General features: G+C 33.3%; 1 protein-coding gene across 1 annotated transcript; it reads right to left on the reverse strand.

Annotated features, from left to right (window-relative positions):
• Positions 1 to 15,552: 15,552 nt before the first annotated feature.
• Positions 15,553 to 16,371, reverse strand: LOC132310800 (protein PYRICULARIA ORYZAE RESISTANCE 21-like). Its single transcript, XM_059808715.1, has 2 exons — positions 16,299 to 16,371; positions 15,553 to 16,055 (listed from the first exon to the last, which is right to left on the reverse strand). Exons 1-2 carry the CDS (start codon positions 16,369 to 16,371, stop codon positions 15,598 to 15,600), a joined length of 531 nt encoding a protein of 176 aa, XP_059664698.1. The 3' UTR covers positions 15,553 to 15,597.
• Positions 16,372 to 18,709: the final 2,338 nt, after the last annotated feature.

Raw genomic sequence — 18,709 nt, forward strand, 5'->3', positions numbered from 1 at the left:
GAAACCATGCTAGGAGTTTCAATAAATTATTTTTAGTTTATTAAAATAATGTGTTTTAATTATTAAAGAGGTTAGTTATTTATTTATTTAGCCTATGTAATTAAAATATAGCTGAAAATAATTAAATAAAGCTTTAGGGATTTTTCTAGAATTTTCTAGATTTTTCCGGGGCTTTTCTGCAATTTCCGGCGACCTTTCGGCGAGTTTTCCGGTCGCCGGCAATGGGGGAGATGACCGGAGTGATCCGGTGTGATGCGGCGCACCATAGGAGGGTATACGCGCGCATCTGGACCATTAATCAGCAGCGATTGATCCGGTGCACCGCGGTCCATGTTACCGCGGTACACCCGGATCCGTGAGCGTAGGATGGAGGGAAGGTAGGTGGATCAATCCAGTGTAGCGCGCCCACATAGAAACGGTACAACCGACCAACCAGCACACGCCGCGTCAGCAAGGTACCCTTAGTGCGCGCGTGGCAGCGCGTGTGCGCGCGTGGAACGCTCCAGACGCGCGTGGGAGCGCGTGCGCGCGCGTGGCTGATGCCAGACGCGCGTGGAGGCGCGTGGGAGAGTGGGGAAGGTTGGGCTGCGCGTGGGGAGGCTCTGGGAGGCGCGTGAGGGTGCGTGTGGGGTCCCTACAGCTGCTGGAAATTACCAGAATACCCCTAGGGCCTGTTTTGTAAATTCCAGAACCTTAAACTTGGATTTTTAGGTACTGTGTTGGTATTTACGGGTTTAACGGGCCACGAAATTATTATTTTAACACCCGTTACTTATTCTTATGACCGATTAATCTTTTCTAAGCATTTATTGGCTCGTTCACAGTACGGATACTAATGTGATTTATTTAACGACATTGTTAAATATAAATAGTGTTATTATCGTATTAAATGGTATCAAACATTACTGTTAAATTAAATAAGGCCATGGTTTTAGTCAGATAAATTATCCATGATATCTTATGGGATGTTTATACTGTTAATTGATATATAAACCATGATTATTATGCTGTGTGCATTTCAGGGAATAAATGGACTGTTTATTATGTCGCATTTATATTGTATGGATGTGTTGTCATATAGAACCATGTGAGCTGGCTAATAAGTTTAGACTCATTTATACCTTATGCATTCGTTGCTATAGACAGATGTGTGGCTGTCGGGGTATGTGGTTTAATATTATTGGCATGTGTTGCCTAATGGACATGCTCAGTCTATTTAGTAATATTATTGGCATGTGTTGCCTAATTTGTATGCTCAGTATATTCATCAGTACTTTGAGAGGTGTTATCACTGTGTAGTTCGTTATAGTCTGTGATGTCAGTATCGTGCACCATGTATAATAGCTGATTTCCCGGGTAGGGAAAGGCGACACTGGACCACCTAGTGTGAGTCTAAGTGATCACCGTCTATTCTGGTTGAGGTCATGTTATACATGGGATAGTTCCCTTAGGATGTATACAGCTATAGTACTCAACCGATTCCTAATGATTAATTTATTTGATTCATTTTGGGTCATAGTAGAGAGGACTTGCTCGTGGGGTTGACCCACTATTGTTGTTATTTCAGGATACGGTCAGTATCCGTTTCAAGGCTGAGGTTAGCAGTGTGGGACCACCATCCGAACTCATCTACTCTTACGATCCAGTTCAGGGTAGAAGTTTTATGTAATACTTCAGTTTCAGTTTTTTATTTACTTTTGACGTTGAACTCTCAGGGTTATATTTAGGGATCCCTGACGTAGGATTTCCAAGTTGTAATGAAGTACTGTATTAAATAAAGGATGGATGTATGTTGTATTATTTAATGTTTCTTTCCTGTCTAAATTCTTTTATTTCCATCATTTTGTATTCCATGCTTGTATATTGCCAATTGTTTTTGATATCCCTCGTTTTTCGTGTATAAGCCTGATCAACTTATGCGTGGAAAATGTGGGGGTGTTACACTGCTTCTGCCTGATCTTTGCCTTGGACTTTTCCTCGGTCGACACGAGCGATGCTGTCCGAGCATTGGCTGCCTCCTCTTCTTCTAGGCGCACAAAGCCATCGGCTCTTTCATTGAGTTCATCCATAGTCGTCGGCGTGTTCACTACCAGACTGGTGTGAAAAGGAGTTCCACGTGTTGTAATACCCCCTAATTTCGGAACACGGGTTGATCAAGTCCGCGCACAAAATCAGGGGATATCAAACCAATTAAAGTATTTAAACAAGCACGGATTACAAAATGAAATAAAGAATAAAATAAAACGCTGAAGAAATCCAATTAATAGTAAATCCATTAATAACTTCCAAATGGTTACAACTCGGGAATCTCGTAACTCAAGGACCCCTTAACCAAAAGTTACTATTTAGAATTTCAACCAATTAAGTACTAATATCAACTGAAACAAAACTAATATCCTACTTTTAAGTAAATAGAAGGAATGGATAAGTTCTCCAGCTGCGGATCCTCAACCTTGAGACTTGACCTTCTACAACCTGAAAAATAAATCGCGGGTTAAACCCTACGAGCAAGTTCTCTCTACCAAGCCTCTGAAAACCAATAAACAGATCATCTTTACCAAAACCATCCCTAATTAAGCTTTAACTTTAATATACGATGCTACAAATATATATAAATACTTATATATCTAGTGCACGAATCCTACCAGTTAATAGGGCATTAAATTGTCAAAACCACTCACCAATAATTAATTATTAGTCATACCTAGACCAAGCCCCCCCTTTTATAATTTTCTCATAAAGTAAACCCCACTCACCTTAACTCTATCCTAAACAGTAATTTAGTCATCTACACATATAGCAATTTAAATATGCACCGGCAAATCAACCATACCATTTGTAAATATATTTATTTATATACTAGCAATTCAACCATGCTTCCTTCAATATATTTACTTTTACAATTAATTAGCAATTCAACCATGCTTCCCATATATGAAACTTATTCATAACCAATAAGGCAGTATATCAAAGCCTTTGGCAACTCATCCATGCCTACAATTCAACCATGTATTAACTTTAAACTTAACTCTAGGTATAATTATACCTAGACTTCACATGCATATAATAAGCATGTCCTTAATTTAATAACCGTGTATCTATTACGATTTTAAATCAACCATACCATACACGAATCAAGTCATACCAAACAAGATTTATAATATTTAATAATCTTAAATAATATATATATACACATATATTTTGTAATATCTATATATGTGTGTATCATACATTCCATACCAATCGTTGACTATTTAAAATCATATCTACATATATATACACATATATACATCTCCTTTCATTGCAAAAATATTTAATTAATTATATTTATACCACTAAATGCTACTAGGTATCTTAGTAACACTCTGAGGCTCTCAAAATATCAAGAACACACCCTCTAATGATTAATTTTAACCCTAACAAGCCTAAGATAAATACTGGAACTTCACCGGAGTCTCAAGCAACTTTCCAGGACCTCACACGCATCCCCACGCGCCTTCACGCGCCGCCACATAGCCCTAGACTACTCCCACGCGCCTCCACGCGCTTCCCCTTACCGGCAGGCGCGTCCACGCGCCTGCACGCGCCCTCAAGCGCCTGAGCCACTCTCGGCGCGTGTTGGCAGCTCCTAATTGGTTGTTGTTTGGTGCTCTTGGTAAGCCGCGATGCACTGGATCCTCTCCCTTAATCAACTACATCTAACCATTGATGCCGCATGTGTATCAACTTACAATGGACCGTATCACACCAGATCAATCCAACTAAATAAAATTAATCCTATGGCCTAGATCAACGAGTGCACCCTTTTCCTACGTACGCGACCACACTGGATAAAAATCCTATTGATGCGCAAATACTAGCCGCCTCCAGTGTGTTTATTAAACAATTTAACATATATATATATATATATATATATATATATATATATATATATATATATAACAATTTCTAAATTAACATTAAAAATATAAATTAATTTCAGAAATTGCTCAGAAAATCTCAGAAAAATCCCAAAAGCTCTATTTATTATTTTGGGCATAAATGAACATATACAATTAAATTAAAATCCATTTAATTTAATTAATCGTGCTACACAAGGTTAACGCAAAATATGAAAAATAAAATTTAATTAACCTAACCTCACCTACAAGATCTAAATTATCAGAACAATGCATACATATATTCACATGTTTAATTCTATAATTTTGTAAAGAATAAATATGCTCCTCCAATCTGAATAATAATTTAATTTAATAAAATCAAATTATAATTTCGATAATCAAGGTGATAAGTTTATGAGTTCTAAGAGGAGAAGTAGAGAGGAACTCGCCTTTTCTTTTCCAAATCCGGTCTCCTCTTACGTTCTTTGATCCGGCCTCCTCTTCGTTAGCCCTTCTTCTTCTCTCTCTAATTCTCTTATTTTTCTAACATGGAAAAACTCCTAACCCTAGAGTCTTATGTGTCTATTTATATACATACAAAAACTAAATCCTTTTCCCATTAGGATTATCATATAAAATAAATAATATTTATCTTTTAAATAATATATATACATACATATATTTTACTATAAACATATATATATTACCTTCCATATATAACCATTAGTTAAATAAATTATATATACCTATATATATCAATATATAATTATATTGACATATATACCCCTCCACATGATTTAATAATGAATTAATATACACATGTAATTATATAGGTATAATTATGCAAAGATAATTATTAAATATCCTCACAACCACGGGCCTTTACCAATTAACCCAACAAGGCTTCCTTCAAGCCCAATACCACATCCGTTGGTCCAACTTCCTTTAATCCCAATACAAATAACTTAAATACCTAAAATAATGAAATTAAATTTAATAGCTACCAATAATTAACAATAAAGGTACACCAACACAAAATCACGCAAATCAAATAAACACTTCACTAACTAACATTCCACAAATCAAACACCGTATAAATTTAACAAATAAAATTACAAAATATATAATTTAATTAAAACAATACAATTTACCTACGCACTTAATTAAATAAAACAAATCACAACTATCAAGCACCTAATTAAATAAAACAAATCACTTAAAAATAATAATAATAATATAATATAAATTAATTTAATTAAGAAATCCTTTTTACAATATCGTATTAAACAACAAACCAGGATGGGATTAAGGTCAAAGGAGTTTTTATAAAATGAAATGGTAGATTGGTCTAGGTATGAATATTATTTTAATAATTATTTAATAGGTATGAAAATTTAATAAACCTATTAATGGATGTGATTAGTATAGTATATATAATTATATATAGACATGTATATCGTGCTTTATTAAAGTTAAAACTTTATTAGGTTTGGTTTTGATCAGAGATGATCTGCTTATTAGTTTTCAGAGGCCTGGTAGAGTGAACTTGCTCGTAGGGTTTAACCCACGATTTATTTTTCATGTTATTAGAGGTTCCAGTCTCGAGGTTGAGGATCCGTAGCTGGGAGACTGTCATTCGTCTATTCATCTTGTGTACTTTTAAATAGTATTGGATTATTGGATAATGTTTTAAGGAGTCCTTGAGTTATGGGATTTCCGAATTGTAATTGTTGGAGAATCATTAAGTAATATTTATTTATTAGTTTTCTTCAGCGGTTTATTTATTCTTTATTATTCATCTTTGTATTCTGTGCTTGTTAAATACTTAAATTGTTTTGATATCCCTTGATTTTGTGCGCGGACTTGATCAATCCGTGTTCCAAAATTAGGGGGTATCACAGTTGGTATCAGAGCACTCCAAGTTCAAGTGTCCCTAGGGTGTCTTTCGTTGTGTGACTTCCGCGTTGTGTACTCTTTTACTTAGAGCTTAAGTTTAGGATTCATTGTATTCTATATTCGGTCCGTTAGTGTGTCCTAATGGTAAATCATTGGGTCTTATCAGGAAAATGGTAAGACACCGATTTAGAAGGTATTGGTAAATCGTTGAGTCTTCCCCTAATTTTGAAGTATGGGTTTTATGGATTTATGCACCAATAAAATAATATGGAGGTATTTTAGGGACGGATTAACGAAATAGTTAAGTCCTATCTATTTATTTATGAATTGTATGGTTTAATGCACCGGTATGGGACGGTGGCATTTCAAGGACGGATTAACCAAAGAAGTTAAGTCCTACCTATATATTTATAAGGGAACGGATTAACCATAGCGTTAAGTCCTACTTATTCGTGTCAGGTCAACGGAATAGTTGGATGGTATGCCATTGAAATAATATGGTTGGATAGTTTACTTTTATGTGGATATAATGGATTATATATATATATATATATATATATATATATATATATATATACATACACACACACATATATGGGCCATGATATAAGCTTGAGTCTCAGGATCAGTGGTTAGGATGGAGGCGTATATTGCCGATTGAGATGGGTAGCTGGGTTTAAGGATGTGTGGGCTCTGGTAGAAGGATGACTCGTAACCACCTTTGTGTGTGTTTTACATGAGATACCCACTATCCGGTTGAGACTGCTTTAGTCCAGTGAGAGTCTCTAATGTGTATTTATATTTATCAATTATATAAATATGGAATTAACTAATTACGAGATGTGTCTGCTAATTATGATTATGTGTGGATGGGTTAATTTCCACACGGATAAAAGGAATAATGAAATTTGAAATTAAATAATGAAAGTTTTCATTTCAGGGATTCGTGAATTCCGAGGACGGAATTCCTTTTGTTAGGGGGGAAGAATGTAATACCCCGATATTTTTAAAGGATTTATTAATTAGGATTAATTATTTTATTTTATTTTTCAATGATTTATTTTATTTTATTGAGTGCTAGATTAATTATCTTATTTTAATTAAGTTATATTTCGTGATTATGTATGATGATTGATTGTTTGTGTGGTTGATTATTGATTGAATTATTGGTGTGTTGATTTTATTGGTATTGTGTGACTTAGTTGTAAATTCTTGTTTGTTTATGTGCTTCATGTAATTAGTTATTTTAATTTTAGTATTTAATTAATTATCTTATTTATTTAAATTAATTGGATTGGGTTTAAGGAAAGTTGGACCAAAAGATGTGGTCTTGGGTTTGTATGAAACCTTATTGGATTACTTAATGAAGGCCGGTGGTTATTTAATTATTTAAATGATCACTTTTGTATTAATTATAAATAGTGGGTATCTCATGTAAAACACACACAAAGGTGGTTACGAGTCCTCCTTCTACCAGAGCCCACACATCCTTAAACCCAGCTACCCATCTCAATCGGCAATATACGCCTCCATCCTAACCACTGATCCTGAGACTCAAGCTTATATCATGGCCCATATATGTGTGTGTGTATGTATATATATATATATATATATATATATATATAATCCATTATATCCACATAAAAGTAAACTATCCAACCATATTATTTCAATGGCATACCATCCAACTATTCCGTTGACCTGACACGAATAAGTAGGACTTAACGCTATGGTTAATCCGTTCCCTTATAAATATATAGGTAGGACTTAACTTCTTTGGTTAATCCGTCCTTGAAATGCCACCGTCCCATACCGGTGCATTAAACCATACAATTCATAAATAAATAGGTAGGACTTAACTATTTCGTTAATCCGTCCCTAAAATACCTCCATATTATTTTATTGGTGCATAAATCCATAAAACCCATACTTCAAAATTAGGGGAAGACTCAACGATTTACCAATACCTTCTAAATCGGTGTCTTACCATTTTCCTGATAAGACCCAATGATTTACCATTAAGACACACTAACGGACCGAATATAGAATACAATGAATCCTAAACTTAAGCTCTAAGTAAAAGAGTACACAACGCGGAAGTCACACAACGAAAGACACCCTAGGGACACTTGAACTTGGAGTGCTCTGATACCAACTGTGATACCCCCTAATTTTGGAACACGGATTGATCAAATCCGCGCACAAAATCAAGGGATATCAAAACAATTTAAGTATTTAACAAGCACAGAATACAAAGATGAATAATAAAGAATAAATAAACCGCTGAAGAAAACTAATAAATAAATATTACTTAATGATTCTCCAACAATTACAATTCGGAAATCCCATAACTCAAGGACTCCTTAAAACATTATCCAATAATCCAATACTATTTAAAAGTACACAAGATGAATAGACGAATGACAGTCTCCCAGCTACGGATCCTCAACCTCGAGACTGGAACCTCTAATAACCTGAAAAATAAATCGTGGGTTAAACCCTACGAGCAAGTTCACTCTACCAGGCCTCTGAAAACTAATAAGCAGATCATCTCTGATCAAAACCAAACCTAATAAAGTTTTAACTTTAATAAAGCACGATATACATGTCTATATATAATTATATATACTATACTAATCACATCCATTAATAGGTTTATTAAATTTTCATACCTATTAAATAATTATTAAAATAATATTCATACCTAGACCAATCTACCATTTCATTTTATAAAAACTCCTTTGACCTTAATCCCATCCTAGTCAGTTGTTTAATCATTTAAACAACAAATTATAATAAAAGAAATACTCTATTTAATCCCAACCCGATAATGATTTTAATTGTTTAAATCACATATCCAAAATCCAAGTTTTGACAAATCATCCATGTCTTCCCCAATATTATTTTATTAATGTAAAATAATACACTAACCAGTAAGTACTAAACTATTCTCATTTAAGAATATCTAACCCTAATCTAATCCATACATACAACAACCATAGATGATATTTTAATCATCTAACACATAACAACGTAATTATGCTTTGGCAAATCAACCATGCCATTGTAAATATTTTTATTTATATATTGGCAATTCAACCATGCCTCCATAAGTATATTTATTTATACATTGGCAATTCAACCATGCCTCCGTGTATGTATATTTATACATTGGCAATTCAACCATGCCTCCACAGGTATATTTATTCATACATTTAATTAGCAATTCATCCATACTTTCCATATATGTATTCTATTCATACAAATATTTAGGTAATATATTTAATCATTTGACAATTCATCCATGCCCACACTTTAACCATGAATTAACTTTAAAATTAACAATACGCTAAATCATACATAGCCATCACATGCATATTATACGCATATCATTAATTTAACAACCAGCCTATTAAGATATGCCAAATAAGAATGATAATATTAATCATCTTAAATGATTTATATATATATATACCTACACATATGTTATTTAATGTATATATGTGTTTAACACCTTCTTTAATAATTCTTGATTATTTAAAATCAATATACATACATACATACATATATATATATATATATTTATCCTTCCATACAACTCATAGACAAATTAAACTATATATACACATATATAAATAATTATATATATATATATATACACTTCCTTCCATAACAAATTATTAATTTATTATATTTACACAAATTAGTACAACTAAATATGTCAGAAATAGTTTCCTTTAAATACTCCATATTGGTTTAAATAGTTTTCCGACACTTTTTCACTAAAACATAAATATCTCCTAGTAGGATGGGAATCTGATAATGAAATTGGTACCATTGGAAAGAAGACGAAAAATCCTTGAATTTGAGCTCAAGAATGACCCAATTTCGATTTAAAATGACTAAGTTATGACCGTTTTAATTTCTAGTGTCGAATTAGGCCAACATAGTTTCCCACGCGCGCCCACGTGCTTACTATGCACTTGCACGCGCTGGATTCAAGCCTCCTTGTGTGCTGGTATTAGCTAAGCTCTTTCAGCTACCGTGAGCTCACCACACTGAATCCATCACTTCCTTTATGCCGCATCCAATGGTCATAAATGAGTGCGCAGATGAACACGCTCACACTAGATTATTTTCTATTAACTATAATAGATCTAAGGTCCAGATCAACGAGTGCACCATCTTCTCATGGTCTGCAATACACCAAATAATCCCATAGTTGACCAGGCCACTTCTATGGTCCAGATACACCTGCGCACCAAACTTTTATGCGCCGCGATGCACCATATCAATTCACATAAGTTTAATTAATCAAATGGCCCTAATTGGCGTATACACCCTATTATCCTACACCGCGCTGCACTGGATCAATTCTTTATTGTGCCGCCGCTCCACATGCGCCAGTTACCTAGTATATATATATATATATATATATATATATATATATATATATATATATAATTATTTTCCTAACAAATAATAGGAAAATAAATCCTAATAAATTCCTAAAAATATCAGAAAAATTTCAGAAAATTACAGAAGAATTCTAGAAAATAAAGAAACCATAATTAACTCTCTTGGGTCACAAATCCACCTATAGATTGATTTTAAAATATACATAACACCTATATATATCAATTAAAATCCAATAATCTAAAATCAAATATAATAGTTTATACTTTTTAATTATTCCGATCTAACCATAATTTTTAAACAAATAAATTAAATTAAAGCCTTGATACTCAAGGTGAAATCCTTATGAGTTCTAAGAGGAAAGTTAGAGAAAACTCGCCTGAAGGTTTCGAAACGAAACCGACGCTTTAAGCTTTAATTATCTCTTCCAATTCCGACGTCCTTCTTTTCAGATCCGACCTCCTCCTTGTCAGCCCTTCTTCTTCCTCTCTCTCTGTCTGTTTTATTTTTCTAACGTGTAAAACCTCTAACCCTAAAGCCTTATGTGTATTTTTATACACCTTAAATTCCAAATCCTATTCCAACTAGTATTATGAATTAAAATAATAACCTCTAAATCTATATCTATAAACATATATTATATTACATATATATATATATATAAATATATATTCCTTCCATAATTAACCCATTAGTTAATTAAATCATATATACATATATATATCAATAAATATATATATCTATACATATATCTTTCCATAACAATTATTAATTAATTATATTTATATATAATTATAAATATATATATATATATATATATATATATTTATATATTTATAATTAATACAAAAGTGATCATTTAAATAATTAAATAACCACCGGCCTTTATTAAGTAATCCAATAAGGTTTCATACAAACCCAAGACCACATCTTTTGGTCCAACTTTCCTTAAACCCAATCCAATTAATTTAAATAAATAAGATAATTAATTAAATACTAAAATTAAAATAACTAATTACATGAAGCACATAAACAAACAAGAATTTACAACTAAGTCACACAATACCAATAAAATCAACACACCAATAATTCAATCAATAATCAACCACACAAACAATCAATCATCATACATAATCACGAAATATAACTTAATTAAAATAAGATAATTAATCTAGCACTCAATAAAATAAAATAAATCATTGAAAAATAAAATAAAATAATTAATCCTAATTAATAAATCCTTTAAAAATATCGGGGTATTACACGTGTCATGGCTAACTTGAAGGCTTGAACTGCTGTAGAAGGGAGGCATTCGATCACCATACTCTTAGTGAGATTAAACCTGGTGAGAAAAGCCTGGAGACGTTCATCTTTGTGCTGTCTCATTGTGAATAGGCTCGAGATGTCCTTCGGCGGACGCTTGTTCCCATAGTACTGGCTTATGAACCGATCGCACAGGTTTCTGAAGCTACCAATGGAGCTCCTAGGCAAGTTTTTAAACCAGCTGAGCGCCGGTCCAGCTAGGCTTGTAGGGAAACATTTGCACATTAAAGAGTCGTTTTCCATATTCAGGGCCATTTTCAACTGGATATGGTACACATGATCGATCAGATCGGTTGTTCCGTCAAACAGAATAAAGACTGGCATAGCAAACTTCCTTGGATGCGGGGCATTCAGGATCTCGTCGGTGAATGGTGAATCAACCGTCCGAGCTGCGGATCGGAGAGCTTCATTCTCTCTCTGGAGTCCAGCGGTAGCTCTGTGAGTTACGGTTCTGCCCTCCGAACCGCGATGAGTGATTGTAGCCATGGAGGGCCGGTAAGACGGATCGAACGACCATTCCTCTATGAACTCTCTTTGCCAAGGCGACGCTACTCGACGGCGATCAACCCTATCACTTCCTCTCGGTCGAACCTTTCCCGATGCGGATCGAAGGTTATGGCTTCATTCTGTCTAATCTGCTCATGTCGCGGATCAACGTGAGTCGATCCTTCGTGACCCTCAACTCGACGAACATTTGGCGGCAAATTGTCCATCATCCTTTCATCACGGTGGTGAGCTGACTGATTGTTCTCGTCCTGCTCGCCTTGACGCGCGATATTAGATTGAACACCTCCTTCACCGACCGGAAGTGAATGCGAAACCGCAGGTATTTGCTGATGTTGCATTCCAGCTTTCAATTCTGCATTCTCTTTTTTGAGAGTTTCGATCAAGTTCATCAACTCCTCAAGCTTTGTTTGCTGGACTGCCTCCATCGGATTGGAGCTTTCACCTATCATTATTCCTGAACGGAGTAAAGGCATTAATCTCAAGTTCGCGAGTAGATCCGAGCTTCGTGAGTGGGAATTTTTTAGATCTGGTTTCGAATTCTCCGAATTATGCTCACCGTTGACGAGATCTGAATTGTCCGAATTCTAAATCCGTCAGATCCTGCCACAATCGAACAACTCGTTGTTGCGTAGATCTGAAGCCACTTCTGCCAAAGCTTCAGGAATTGAAATTCCTCCAGAGTAGGTCACAATCGCTCAGATCTGGATCCAACTCCCAAAGATCGAGTCTCGATCAACCGAATTGGTCTGAATCCACGCGATATTCCTCATTGATCAACCAAACTTCCATGCGATTCCCACAGACGGCGCCAATTAAAGATACAAGAAATTCCTATATCTCAACCAAAAAGATCTCCCTTTCTTTACCTTACTCCTCCTATTTATAGAGATTTACAAATGTCGATGGACTGCTGGATCTAGGCCCGTTCCTCCATGAGTTCCGGTCCTCTTTGATGGGCCTATGCGCGTTCGGCCCATATGGTAGTGCCTTTTTATGGGCCTGACCCACCTGTACGGACTAAATGCCGCGTTTGCAAGTCATATCCGGCCCATGTCCTATCGGGCCTCCTCAATAACCTTGGCACAATTTCAAGTTCAAAGGGGTAGATCATCTCCCCAACAAAATCTGGTAATAAACAAATCTACTTTGATCTCACAAACGAACTGAGGGAGAGCGCCTCTATAAGAATGAGACTCTATCAGTCAATCAGGTATGACGAAAATGATTATTAAATTACTGCCTTTCTTTTAGACCTCCGGTGACTGGCTTGATCGTCGGAGAGCTCTAGGCAAGCAACACATGCTTGATAGTTGTTATTTTTGCTGTAGATATGTGTTTTTTTAAAACTCTGGCAACAAAGAGATAGTTGGGTAAACATTCTTGTATAATATATATATACACACACACACGTCAAAATTTATTGTGAAAACCGCAAGATCTTGAACCCTTACATTCCAATTAGAAGCTTAAAAAAATGATTTATTTTTATGAGGCCAAAGACAATCCAAGCTGAGATTTTTTTTTTTTTTTTTTTTTTTTGCCCATAATCAACCTATAAATTTATCTTTTAAAATGTAGGGGGGTATATTGATAAATTTATTAATATAATTTTATTTCCTTTCTTTCCTCAAATATGATTATTATCATTTTCTTTATTTTTTTTTATTAATCAACTAAATAAGATAGGAGGTTAAAATTATAATTTCATTTATTTTATCTCGTAACTAATGTTAACCTTTCTTTTTTTTGCCACCGTATCAAACATTGCCTTAGAGAATTAAGATATCACTTAATGCACAATCTTTCCTAATTTATCCAAAAAAGGAAAAAAAACTTATTAAGATTTTAATTGGGAAGCTTTATGTTTTTTGGTCAAAAGATGGGTAGCACGTTTCAGAAGATGCAGTGTATAATTGCATATTACAACTATAGGTAAAGCAGAACAAAGTTGTTGATGTTGGTGCTTAATTGCATGACATAAATAGAAATTAAGACTACACATGCATTGTACTGACCACAAATCATTCTTATTGCACCTACTCTACATGTATATATATGTGTGTGTTTGTGTATTTTTATGTATGTAATTAAATACTTCTCGTATAAAATGAACCACCACAAATCATGATTCCAGTACCTCTCTTTTTCTAAATATGATTATTGCTCATCAATAAAAACAATAGAAATGATTTTTGTACCAAACAAAAATGAAAGATAGTCCTCTTTTAGGTCGATTTAATGAGTTTGACTTTTAAGTGACAACTAATTGTATTATTGTCCATATCTCTCTTCAAATCACACGCACCTAGTGATTGATGGTGTGATGCAAATTACAAAGTATTTTTTATTTCAAATTGCCATATATATATATATATATATATATATATATATATATATATATATTCATTTATAAATTAGTCATGTCTGTGAAGTCGTCGACTCGTCAAAGTCTCCATCATATACAATTTAGGGGCATGTTCAATGGGCATGCAGTAGAAATTGGACATCTTAGAATTCCACCCCACCCTACAATAACAAGTGTTAATCCTTCATTGATTATGGAAGCTCAAGCTTTTGTAGATAAAAAGGAATATACACCAATATCTTATTAGGAGTGGCAAAATTCGACATTAACTTAAAGGATTTAGATTGAGCTTAATCATATTCGTGTCTTAATTGTGTCAACTCTTTAAACTCATTCAATTAATCGTATTTTGTTTATATTTTGAAACTTTTATCCAATTAGTTTCATTTAATTAATCGTATCATAATTGTGTTAGGTCAATCCAATTAACCTGAACCTATTTAACCCAATTATTAGGATATTTTTATTATTTTTAATATAAATACAATATGATCATCAAATTTGGTATTTTTTTATTTTATTATCCAAATTATTCTTATTTTTTAAAAAATTATTAAAGAATGTTATTTTGATAGAAGTATTTTAGATAATTCAATTTGAAATTCATTCTATTCTAAATTTTAGATTGATTGTCATTCTATTCCTATATCATTTTATATTTGAAACTAAATAATAAAATGAGAATGATTATTTCATTCTATTTCGGCATACCAAAATGGCAAAACCCAAGTGAAAAATAAAAAAGAAAAGATGCAATATTCGCACTCCATTTTTTCTCCAACGCTCCATTTATCTTTGAATAATACTTCCATCTCCTCCCTAAAGCACAATACTTCCATCCTGCACTTCCATACTAAATATTAGATATAAGGAAATGAAATTTGAAATTATTTAAAAAGTAATAATCATTTATTTCTAAAGTTAAAGTTATAATTGATATTTAATTTAAAATTGTAATGTAAGTGTAGAAAAATAGAGTACTAATATCACCTCCAAGAGAAAAGAAAATGCACATACAATTATTCATTAGTAAAGACTTCTATTAATAATTTTTATTTTTTGAGAAGTTGACTTCTATTAATATCTAAACATCAATAATACCTTCTTTTTTCCACTTCCACAACATTAATATAACACCACCTTATATGGAACCAAAACGCGCCTTTGTATTAAAAAACCCTCTAACAATGACCAGGCAGTGCACCAGGGTCACATGATTGTGCATGCTAATGGATTATCAACTGTGTAGCTGCAGTCACAACCAGTCATATAGCATGGCCTTCCATAGCAATAGCATGGCCTTATTATCGGAGGATAACAAGGTGGTGGTGGTGGTGGTGGTGGTGGTGGCAGCGGCAGAATGCCCTCATAACATGGCCCACAACACACCCCAATCCAGTAACCGGCCGGTGTGTACGCTGGTGGTGGTGGTGTTGGCTTATTAGGATTGGCAGCAGCTTCCTTGGGGAGCTTGTCTACAGCCTTCTGATCAGAAGGAGAAGACTTCTTAGGCTCGTCCTTCTTCTTCTCGGGCTCTTCGATCTCGATACTCTTAATTGACTTTCCTCCTTTGCAGCACAACTTGTCACGAATTTTCTCAGGGCTGCAGCATATTACGGTGATCGTCACCGTATTTTTCTTTTCATCATATACCTGGTCTCGGATTTCTCTCATCGCAAACATCATTTAACATATATCACTTAAAAATTATACTCATTTAATTCTTAAAATGAAGTAATAATATATATAACGAATTAATATATAAGAATTAAGCTACCCGACATTCATACTTTTAGAATCATGATGATGATGAAATGAGAAATGCACACACAAACATACACACGCACACACACATATATATGTATATATGTATGTATGTGTGTGTATTAATTTATAGGGTAGGGACTAACGAGGAAATTTACAGAGTATTTTCTTGATCTTGTTGTAGCAGCTAGTGCACTGAAGATCGACCTTTATTATCATTTTTGTAACCTATAATTACATGACACAGGAAAATTTAATTGAGAACATGCAATTTTATGCAAATGATCAAATGGGTACATAGAAATTAATGGAGGGAGGATAAGATTTACAGACCCTAAATGATGAATGGTGGGTGTGAATAGAAAGAAGTAGAGAGAGAACGTACAAGATCTACAAACCTTTTCAGTCATGGCCAGCTGTGACTTTTGAGAGCTCGATCAGAAAATGATGAAATAGGTAACACATTATATAGCACGTGATGGCCAATTAAGTGATGACACGTACATAGTTGAAATTTCATGTGATAATAAAGATTGTTGTTGGAGAGGGTGGTGAGATCAGCTGACCTACGACTGTTGACTCTTCTTAGTTCTCAGTGCTCACCATCATCTGCTTTGATTAAACCATCTCACCTTCCACAATTTAATCAATCAAACTTACATTTAAAGTTAGGGTGCACATTTAATTCATCCAATTCAAGCCCATTAATTTGGATTACAGCTTCCCCAACCCACCCAAATATAGCACCGAGGTCTTTTACTGTAAATGGGTCATGTTCTACTCTTGTGTTACAAACGATACCCGTGTGTGGCAATGGCATAATTAAATGAGAAGAGACGTGGGCAAAAATGGTAGTTTACAATGAAATTATATTAATGGTAGTTTAATGTGACTAATAATATTTTATTAATTAAATTATACTTTACGTATTTATTATTTTAATTATTATAGACATATTAATTAAATAGGTATGTATATGAAGTATTTACTCTTTTTTAGGGTCCAATTGACATGCATTATGATATTGTTTTTTTCATATTAATTTGAAATAGTTTATAACATATAAGATTTTTTAGTCAAAACTCATATCACAAAATTAATAATATTGTGGGTTTTGATATTATAACGGAGGAAGTAAAATAAATTTCTAAATTTCTCAAAACAAATTTTTGTATCAAGATTTCGATTTCTACCCAAAATACTCCTACAACAAAACAGTTATTTTGGTATTAACACAAAACATAATGTTTAAAACACATCGCATGCTAAACGGCCCTTAAAAATTATTGTGTATTGATGAAATTTTATAAGGAGCTCCCCACCATAATATTTTTTCAAAATAGATAAGTAATGTTGAGGATACAAAATTAAGCATCAGAATTAGATATTCATCGATTAGAGGATGGGAGTCATAAATAAGTTCCTGATCTTACTGTGAGAACATGTGAATGTTGTGGTAAAAACTATTAAGAATATTTTAATAAAAAAATATAATTGTATTATATTAATGAAAGTTTAATGCGATCATTATTTTATCAATTAAATTATACTTATGGTGTATATTATTTCATTCATAATTTTTATCATTAGTACACCTTAAAGGTGACATAATAATTATATATATATATATATATGCATACGAAGCATCCACCACTTTTAGAGGTTGTTGTGCATTGATAAATTTTAAAGGGTGACGTATTCCCTCCGTGTTCTTTCTTTACTATAGTATGTATGCCTATGCACATGTATATATATTTATGTAATTTATGAGATTATAGACCCTATACATATATAGATTTAGACTTATTCTTTCTATGGTTACGGACATAGAGAAGACTCCATTGTAAATTGATTGAGTTATATTTTGCAGCTGACTAATGCCCCATGCATCTACATGAAAGGGAGGATTATCAATTTTAAGACAATGTGTTATTGTCGTTTTCCATTTTTAGTTTTCCATTCTTAATTTTTACACATGTCTCGGCCAATTATTTCCTATCTATTTTATTATTGTCATTTTCCTTTCTTAATTTTTATTATTGAGTTTATTCTGTTGTTTAAATTTTATGACTTAATTCATGCATGTTGGTTCGTGTTCATGTATTATTCATTTCATTATTAAAGGAATTGAATTCATGATTTATATATGTTTCATTAATGAATTCTTATTTTGTACATATGTTAGTGTGTGAAGTTTTATTGAAATAGTAATAAAAATTGATATGTTATATTCTTAGTATTCTTATAATATTTATTAAAAAAAATTCCAACAAAAACAAGTAAAAATGTCTGGACACAATTGCACAAGTTTCTGCGTGTGGTGGTATTTTGATTTTTTAAAAACTCTTGAATTTTGATAAAAAGTAAAACCAACTCTGAATTTTGATAAAAATCAAAATACTTTAATAGTATACATATAGAAGAGTGACGTGAATATATATATATATTTGTGAATTTTAGGAATAAAAGGACCCCAGCGCGCCATGAATAGATTGGGCCATTTGGGCCAACCAACAAAAGAGAGAAAAACCAAAAAAGAGCAGTTACCAAACAAGGC

The sequence above is a fragment of the Cornus florida genome, unplaced genomic scaffold, assembly GCF_030987335.1.
Source record: "Cornus florida cultivar Cherokee Brave unplaced genomic scaffold, ASM3098733v1 CherokeeBrave_3.0.0_Hap2_Chr01, whole genome shotgun sequence".
Lineage (NCBI taxonomy): Eukaryota > Viridiplantae > Streptophyta > Magnoliopsida > Cornales > Cornaceae > Cornus > Cornus florida.

What these genes read in the sequence shown, in the direction of transcription:
- LOC132310800 (XM_059808715.1), bottom strand. Translation starts at nt 16,371, where the DNA reads ATGATAATAAAGGTCGATCTTCAGTGCACTAGCTGCTACAACAAGATC. An exon ending in AATACTCTGTAAATTTCCTC is followed by an intron (nt 16,056 to 16,298) that starts GTTAGTCCCTAC and finishes TTGCGATGAGAG; the next exon opens with AAATCCGAGACCAGGTATAT.